This window comes from Chaetura pelagica, unplaced genomic scaffold (genome assembly GCF_000747805.2).
Source record: "Chaetura pelagica isolate M959 unplaced genomic scaffold, ChaPel_1.0 scaffold222, whole genome shotgun sequence".
Lineage (NCBI taxonomy): Eukaryota > Metazoa > Chordata > Aves > Apodiformes > Apodidae > Chaetura > Chaetura pelagica.
Genome location: NW_009952711.1, coordinates 1,278,097 through 1,286,978, shown reverse-complemented (window position 1 = coordinate 1,286,978; position 8,882 = coordinate 1,278,097). Strand labels below are relative to the sequence as shown.

The window sequence follows — 8,882 nt, the reverse complement described above, 5'->3', positions numbered from 1 at the left end:
AAAGCTGGAGGGATTCGTGGGCGGGCGTTGTGCTGTGTCGGGGGTGGCTGAGGTGGATCCGGCGGCCCGCACGGCTGGGGGGCCGGAGCGGGGTGAGTGGTGTTCAGAGAAAACGCTCATGCAGATGTCCCGGGTAATTACCCAGGGGAAACGATCGGGCTGCGCATGGGTGGACAGCAAAACTGTTTTACATGCGGTTAAGCAGGAGATCCGCTCAACTCCACGTTGCCTGGGAGGCTAAATGAGCAACACAGTTGGAGCACTGTGGAAAACTTGGATGATGGGATTATTAATTCTCATATAAACTGTAGCATTAGCTAAAAAGGGCGGAGCAGATGATCCTTGAGGTCCCTCCCAACCTGTCATTGTATGATTCTGTGATTATCTAAAAGCTGGTGTGGTAACAGCTTAAGGTAGGAATGGAAGCTCCATATTTCTGTATGCAGTACTCTGATTTGCAAGATAGCTAAATAGTTGCAGGGTCAAAGGTAATTGCTTTTTGGAGTTGGCCTGTTTTTTTGCTTACACCACTACTTCATCATGAGTAAATTAAGTTTAAAATGGAAGGAGCCATTTCAGCAGTAGCATAATTGTGTTTAAAGATTGACTTACTGGTCTTAGGAATGGGAGATTCTTGATAGCTATTTTAAAAATCCTTTAACTTTTTAATGAAGTGGGTGTTTTTATTTGCATCCAAGTTCTTGTATTTGTGATCAGCAAGTGACACCAGTGTCTGGTCACTGAAACCTTTTTTTAGTTCTAGCTGGATGAAGCAGCTCAGCAGGCATGAAGGATCCCTGTGCAGCCTTGGAATGGCTAGCACAGCTGTGGCCATTTTGTGTCTGGGGGCCTCCAAGACTGGGGATAGTATCATACCCTTTCTAAATGGACTTGTTAGAGGCGTTTAATGGTTGCAGCTCCCACGATCATCAAAGTGTAGTTTGCATATGCTTTTAAGTTGGATGTGAAATACCCTTTTGTAACCTGGGAGGGAGGGAGAGGGAGAAAAGGGGAGGTTTTCCTGGATAAAAGTGTACTGCTGTAGTCCAGTACACATTTGTTTAGGGAGCTTTCTTTTGGAAAAAGACAAGTGCTATAGTGGATCAATCTTAAGCTGGAGTTGCATTTGAGAGGGTTACTTTTCCTCTTGGTCATAGTTGTTCAGAGCTTCTTTTTTCTTTTTAGTTTAAACTCATATCACAGGCATATGAAGTTCTGTCGGACCCAAAGAAAAGGGACCTCTATGACCAGGGTGGGGAGCAGGCTATTAAAGAAGGAGGCCTGAGTGGCGGCAGCTTCTCTTCACCCATGGACATCTTTGACATGTTCTTTGGTGGTGGAGGCCGAATGAATAGAGAGAGAAGAGGTACACAGTTCTAAACAAGTTCTAGAAACTCTAACCATGCACTTAAGCATAAAACGCCTGTGCTATGGTACTGCTGTTCTGCCAGGTGTGGGTGTTACTCATTGCAACAATAGATCCAGTAAATTGATATTTTTATTTTTTTTTTTTTGTTACTCTAAGCGTTAAGTTTCTAATAAACTACTTTAACTTGACGTAGCCATAGCAATCTTTCTGATGAGTTCTGTTTGTTTTTAAGTGGGTGTGGGTAATCTGTAGGGGAGGGGCAAGTGTTGGTAGATTAGAGCAGTTGAATTAGACCTGTTTTAAGTTACCTGTTTCCAGATCTGCCTCACTTGCTCATATGCTTTGGGGAACTTGCTTCAAAGGACACTATCAACTTAAATTTCAGTAATGTTAAATCTCATTAAAATATTTGAGAGAAATTACCTGAAACTGAGCACAGATTGCTGCCAAAAGTACAGTATGATTTTTGTCTATTTTCCATGCCCTATGTCTGTTGAAAGAGTCAGCAGTAACTTGCTGTAAAATCTTTAAAATTCTGTGATGAAGTGAATTGACTAGCTCTGAAGCTGGTAGTGTCCTTGCATCTTGCCCTTTCAGTTAAGCTTATGAAATTAGGGGTAGGAGTGGCTTTTGTGATGCTTTGCTTAATTACAGCTAAACTTGTGTTCTGACATAAGTGGGTGCAGCTTAGTGGAAGCTGATGGAACTGCACATGCTTTTAAGGGGGCTGAGCTGTGTTCTAAGTTCGGAATGAACTTTACATTTCTTCAGTGAGACTGTGCATGTATGAACAAGTGTAGAAGCCTTTAAATAAACATTGGCCCTTACAACAGCTGAACCAGAATTAATCTTGCTCTTCTGTTTTTTTAAAGGCAAAAATGTTGTGCACCAGTTAGGTGTATCTCTTGAAGACTTATATAATGGTATTACAAGGAAGCTGGCACTTCAAAAGAATGTTATTTGTGGAAAGTGTGAAGGTAAAAAAACAAGTAGTGGTTTCAAACTCCTATTTCTCTGAACTCTCTTTTTTTGAACACTGGTAGGGGCTGGGTATGAAGTGGGGGGTATCTGGTTTTTTCCTCTCTCCTTCCCTCCCAAAAAAAAAGTTTGCCAGGATATTTAGTTCTTACTTATGCTTATCTAAGAATAAGGCTGTCTTAAATGTAGTGGTATAAAGTTATCCTTCTAATGGCAGACTTAAACTCAACCACTTGTAGTTAAGGGTGCCTAAATGAAAACTATTTTCATCTAGAACCTCAGTAATGAAACTTTTTTAATTGCTGTGGCTGGCAGTCTAGCTTGTATTACACAATTCATTTTTATTAAGTATCTGTAATGACTGATGTTCCTTGAGGTAAATCTTTGTGAGGTCTTGTATCTTAGCACTCTGCTAAATATTTAGCAAGCAGATTCTTTCCAAAGTATGAATGGAATGTCTGTGTCTCCAAGTACACTGATAGTTCCTTCAAAACCAAGATGTATTGGGAGCTAGGGCAGAGGCTAATAAAACAAGCTGTGTGTAGCAAACTTCACATTCATTCACTTCTGGGAATTTCTAGTTTGTGGGGCATGTTTTGTGATGGAAACTGAATTCCAGTTATTATTGCATTACTTTTCAGTTGCCCTAAAGGTGCTTTTCAAGTTAGGGAGTTCCAGCCTGACTACTGCAGAGTATCTTGTTCATTTTCTTTGGAGACTGAGATCAAATTTAAATTCTTTTTTGTCAAAGGTTATGGTGGAAAGAGAGGGGCAATAGAAAAGTGCCCTGTGTGTAAAGGAAGAGGAATGCAAGTTGTAGTTCAGCAGATTGGACCTGGCATGGTACAACAAATCCAAACTGTGTGTCCAGAATGCAAAGGCCAAGGCGAAAGAATCAATCCCAAGGACAGGTGTGACAACTGCAATGGCTGTAAGGTTGTGAGGGAGAAAAAGATCATAGAAGTCCATGTTGATAAAGGTAAGAACTGTCTGTTTTGTGTCTCTAATCATAATCTGTAGTTCTGCACAGAATAGTAAGTGGGCTTCTTTTCTCCAGGTATGAAAGATGGTCAGAAGATTGTATTTCATGGAGAAGGTGACCAGGAGCCTGATCTGGAGCCTGGTGATGTGATAATTGTGCTGGATCAAAAGGATCACAGTGTCTTTCAGAGACGAGGGCATGACTTGATCACAAAAATGAGAATTCAACTCTCGGAGGCTTTATGTGGTTTCAAAAAGACCATTGAAACTCTGGATAACAGAGTGCTTGTCATAACATCTAGGCCAGGTAGGTTGTAAGTTCTGATGCTATATGAAGTGCTTATCTTTGTACCTAGACTGGAGTTTCATGATGGGATGATGACTTTTTTTGTTGGTTTTTTTTATACAGTTGATGCAACAATTCAAAGGATACTTGCAGTAATTTAATTTAGTTGGGTTTTTTGTCATTCTTTTTACTTGTAAAACACGATATGCCGAACTATAGCTGAAGCTGGCAAACTGTTCTTAATAAACTTCAGCCTCAGTCAGTGGATAGCCAGCAAAATATTTTCAAGGCCAGAAGCCTAAAATGAATCTGGTCATTCAGCCTGAAGGCTCTGCTACAAGAAGCTGGATCTTTTAAATATCCTCAATGGGCTTCCTTCTGTATAGCTTGGGTTTAGAGCTGTTCAGTCTGCAGCCTTTCTGCTCACTCCTGTCCCTTGCATGCTGCTGGAGCCCTGCTGGTGTATGGGTCTGGCATGTCTGTCACCTCAGCTCACTCAGCTCTTAACTCTGTGCAGGTGAAGTCATTAAACATGGTGACCTGAAGTGTATCTGCAATGAAGGGATGCCTATCTACAAATCTCCAATGGACAAAGGCAGCTTAATTATACAATTTCTGGTAAGTTTACTTCTGTAGCAAAGATGTTCATGAAGTAACTATTAATTAAAATATTCACTAAAATAAAAACATCAAATTGTAGGTCCAGTTCCCAGAGCACTACTGGCTGCCAAGGGAGAAACTGAGTCTGCTGGAGGCTTTGCTTCCTCCACGAGAAGATGTTATGATTACAGATGAGATGGATCAGGTAGAGCTCGAAGAGTTTGATCCGAATGAGCAAACCTACCGCAACAGTGGGGGAGAAGCTTATGAAGAAGATGAGGAGGGTCCAAGAACAGGAGTACAATGTCAGACATCTTAAAGCAAGGTGGAATGGATGCCATCTAAAATGTAAATTTTCACAATGAAAACTGCATGGCTGTAATAGCCACTGCTTGTGGTTTTTGTGTTCAGCAAATTGAGTTGCTGCGCTGTCAGTATCACCTTTTTGTAACTAATTTATATTGTGTTCTTGTAGTCTTTATATATAAAGCAACTATCACACAGCTGAGAACCAACTGAGTTGGTATACATTCTCCTTTGCTATGAAGGTTCTCAATTTATTTCACCTATGCTATTTATATAAGACTTTGGCAAGAGTGATAGAGGCTAAGTGGAGTGTCTTATGTAAATACTTTCATACTGGAAAATTAATTTCATAGAATAAAACATAGCAGAAATAACTTCTAATAAATAGAACTCTTGGCATTTTATCATGCTTCTCTTGTATTTTCCAAGCCATTCTTGACCCCCCCTTAAACAAGTTTCTCTCAGTTCAGAGTCTATTACCAAGTGTAGATTGTACTCCAATATTCCACTTTGTGTTAGCTGCCTCTCTGTGTTCCAACAGCAGTCTGTCTGCACCCTACTCCTTGCATAATCTCACTCTTCCTGTGTTCTGTTGTACCACACTAGCATTCCTTCAGCTCTGTGTAACATACCTTCCTTATGTGTACAAAGTGTACCCCATATACTTAAACTTTACACGCAGGCAAATGCTTCCAAATAAAATTTTGATCTTGCAGAAGCTCAAGCTCTGTATTTCAGCCTTCCCTAGAAAGGCTTTCACTGCCTGCTCAGTGTGTACTTTAGCCTGAACTGAAGCTGTATACACCAGAACCCTGGGCAGGGACTATACTGTTGGTGGCTTATAACATGACAAGGAGATACCAGGGTAAAATGATCACACTAAAGCTTGTTTCCTTTGATCTGTTTTCTAGTAGAGTTTGTATCAAGTCAGTGGTGGAAACAACTAGCACCGTTTAGTGAAAGTAACCATGATGAATGAGCTATGTGTCACTAGACAATTGCTGGAACAGGTGTTCAACGTGAGTGACCCTATGGCAGTCACTGGGACAGCATCAAGCTGAGCACAGGCTCTCATTTTCTGGGCACACAGCACAGGCTCTGTTGCTTTTCCTAAAATAAGCTGCTGTGAGTTGGTCAACACTTCCCAGCCCTCATCTATTTATGTCCAAAGGCAGGGGAGATTAACTGAGCAGTTACTGCCCCCATTACTACATGTTTCCAAAAATAGATTTTTCCAAAGATCAGACACTAGTTACTTGCATCTGTAGCTTTTATTTTTAAAAAAAGTAAAGCTTTCATGCTAAACAAAATCAATATTACATATAAACATACCTGATTTTGCTTTTAACATATTAAAAAAATACATAGGACAGTAGTAGTCCTATAAACAGCCACAAGAGTTAACCAAAGGATCTGAATTAAGACATTTAAACTGGACAGTCATAAATATGAATTTCTTGGTCATCTCCAACAGATACAATTTTGGACCCATTTCCATTGTATTTGACTCCCCAGACCTGCAATTACAACATACACAAGGTTATCAACAGCAGACTTAAGAAAAAAATGCCTTCAGAGTAGCCATATTGTTTGACTACCAGCAGCAGCAGAAGAGGGATTACTTAAAGATCACCTTATTACAGCTGGTCCAATTATGGCTCCTGCTGGAACAGATTAGGTTGATGAACCAGAGGACGCTGCCACCTAGTAGCCTGACAAGTTCCTAACACTGCTCCTACCAACTGGATTACACAATGTAAAGGTACTTGAAAGAGGCTGATAAGTACTTGCCCTGGTGGTTTGCATAAATCAAACCCCACATGTTCAATCTTACCCATTCTGTCTTCCTTTTCTGAAGAGAATTTTATAGTGCTTTCAGGAAAGTGAGAAAGTACTTTTCAAGCAGACTGACCCATCATGACAGACTGAAGAGTCATTCAGGCACTAATCAAGAGAGCCATTTACTTACCAGTGCAAAACTTAAGATAAATTGAGTTCAGTCCTCTGCCTTAAACTTAGAGGACAGTTGTACAAACTTAAGCAACGGCCCCTGCATCATCAGGACAGCATCAGAAAATTGCAGTCTACCCAATACCTTACCCTGGGATTGCAAAATGACTGTTCTGACAACAGCACGTGTTGGGGAATCATTAATACCTAAAAACAGCCTTCCCAGGAGCTGATACAGGAGCTCTACCTTCACAAACCTACTCTAGTTCTTCTACTTCTTCTTATGTCTGCTTCCATCTTCTTCATCTTATTCTTCTTCTTTACTTGAAAGAGGCTGATAAGTACTTGCCCTGGTTTGCATAAATCAAACCCCACATGTTCAATCTTACCCATTCTGTCTTCCTTTTCTGAAGAGATTTTTATAGTGCTTTCAGGAAAGTGAGAAAGTACTTTTCAAGCAGACTGACCCATCATGACAGACTGAAGAGTCATTCAGGCACTAATCAAGAGAGCCATTTACTTACCAGTGCAAAACTTAAGATAAATTGAGTTCAGTCCTCTGCCTTAAACTTAGAGGACAGTTGTACAAACTTAAGCAATGGCCCCTGCATCATCAGGACAGCATCAGAAAAGTGCAGGCTACCCAATACCTTACCCTGGGATTGCAAAATGACTGTTCTGACAACAGCACGTGTTGGGGAATCATTAATACCTAAAAACAGCCTTCCCAGGAGCTGATACAGGAGCTCTACCTTCACAAACCTACAAGGTAATAGACAATAGCTAAAACAAACACTGGAAATCCAATTCTGCTTGGTACTTCTGTACTAAAGCCCCCCTAGCTGAAAAGAGGGTAAGTAACAAAACAGACTAAGGAAGAGCCCAATAAATTCTGGATTTCCTTTGCTAATTCTTCCTCAACATCCATTAAAAGATGGATTGTTTTATTTAACACCTAACATTTGGAAACAGAGTTAACTTGATAGATAAATTCTCTCTTCACCCAGCAAAAAAAAAAAAAAAAGTCCAGAGTATCACAGACATTTGAGGACGAAAAAGTGCCACGTTTCAGGGGAGCCCTTTCAAGAATCTTTTTAGATAGTTCCATCCTTTAAAATAAGCATTTCCCCCCTTACACATGCATACAATGTGTGAGGGAAATAAGACTATAGACAAAGGTAAAACAGTCTGGTAAGAATCCTTTTGGCCACTGGGGACTGCCCTTATTTGGACCTGAAAATCTTACATGACCTGAAGAGATCAACCTATATGCTTTGGAGTGTTACTTCCAATGCTGAAGTGCCACATGATGGTGAAGAACTTAAAAGGCTTCATTAGAGCAAGGTAAAGGCCAGACCCAAAGCTGAAGCACAAATGTGCAAAACCACACAGCTGAAGTTCTGTGAACAGTGACCCAGGTAAAGTGGTGACAGACACACCTGATCTTGGTGGTCAAAGAAGGTGTGAACACAGGTTCTTGTTCCAGCATCCCAAACTTTCACGCTTTTATCAGATGAACTGGAAGAAAAATAGTATAGATCAATGTTTAAATGAGTAACTTAGCAAAGCTGAAAAGATCTCACATGGTAGACACGAGAAACCTACTTTCACCCACCCAATATAGGGATAAAGAAACAGGGGATGCATCTTCCACCAGGTTCCAGTTAAGTTTCAAACACATTTACTGTTTCAGTATCTACACCACAAAAATGAAGACTCCTGTTTTAGCCAGAAAATTCATTAAGTTCTTTGGAGAAAGAAACTCCTGTTATATACACCAGGTCCCACACTGCCTGAGCTGTTTGAAGAGTTAACACTGATGCTCAGCTAGATTAATTTATGACTGCTACTTTTTAATTCAGTGGCAATTTTTCAAGTGTTCAAGGGCAGGTTGGATGGCACCCTGAGCAACCTGGTCTAGTGGGAGGTGTCCCTGCCTATGCAGGAGGGCTGGAACTAGATGACCTTTAAGGTCCCTTCCAACTCAAACTAGTCTGTGATTCTATGAATTAGCCCTTCTCTTAGGTTCAGGTTTTCTTCTCTTGGAGGGAGCTACACTGCAGGGGAATGATGTGCACTATGTAATGCTATTCACTGCACCTGACATCACATCACAGATTAGCTTGTGCATCTTTAATTGCAATGTACATTATTCTGTTACAGATTCCATTGCAATCTATGCACCTTTACTTTTTATGACACACCTCCCTTTATAAACACAGTTGTGTTTTTTTTTTCAGTAAGTATAAAGAAGTTAAAAATCCTCAATACCTGGAAACAAAATGAGTATCATCAGGACAAAATGCTACATTCAATACCCAGGATCCATGACCACTTAATGTGCCAGCCAAGTTGGCATGTTGCCTGTGGAAAGAACAAATTTTAACATTTGGTTAGTGAATTCCAGGGAAA

General features: G+C 40.5%; 2 protein-coding genes across 2 annotated transcripts in view; one reads left to right on the top strand and one right to left on the bottom strand.

Annotated features, from left to right (window-relative positions):
- Positions 1 to 118: 118 nt before the first annotated feature.
- On the top strand, positions 119 to 4,958 carry DNAJA4 (DnaJ (Hsp40) homolog, subfamily A, member 4). The gene is made up of 7 exons (XM_009994369.1): positions 119 to 133; positions 1,186 to 1,366; positions 2,242 to 2,346; positions 3,099 to 3,326; positions 3,405 to 3,635; positions 4,132 to 4,232; positions 4,315 to 4,958. The coding sequence occupies exons 1-7, from the start codon at positions 119 to 121 to the stop codon at positions 4,531 to 4,533; spliced, it is 1,080 nt and encodes a 359-aa protein (XP_009992671.1). The 3' UTR covers positions 4,534 to 4,958.
- Positions 4,959 to 5,859: 901 nt separating this feature from the next.
- Positions 5,860 to 8,882, bottom strand: part of WDR61 (WD repeat domain 61) — a 7,808-nt gene continuing 4,785 nt past the window's right edge. The window contains exons 8-10 of the mRNA XM_009994368.1: positions 8,742 to 8,834; positions 7,910 to 7,988; positions 5,860 to 6,037 (exon numbers count right to left, since the gene is read on the bottom strand). Coding sequence (XP_009992670.1) covers positions 5,948 to 6,037; positions 7,910 to 7,988; positions 8,742 to 8,834 — 262 coding nt within the window. The 3' untranslated portion in view covers positions 5,860 to 5,947. The remainder of the gene's footprint in view (positions 6,038 to 7,909; positions 7,989 to 8,741; positions 8,835 to 8,882) is intronic.

What these genes read in the sequence shown, in the direction of transcription:
- DNAJA4 (XM_009994369.1), top strand. An exon ending in AGAAGTCCATGTTGATAAAG is followed by an intron (nt 3,327 to 3,404) that starts GTAAGAACTGTC and finishes TCTTTTCTCCAG; the next exon opens with GTATGAAAGATGGTCAGAAG. An exon ending in TGTCATAACATCTAGGCCAG is followed by an intron (nt 3,636 to 4,131) that starts GTAGGTTGTAAG and finishes AACTCTGTGCAG; the next exon opens with GTGAAGTCATTAAACATGGT.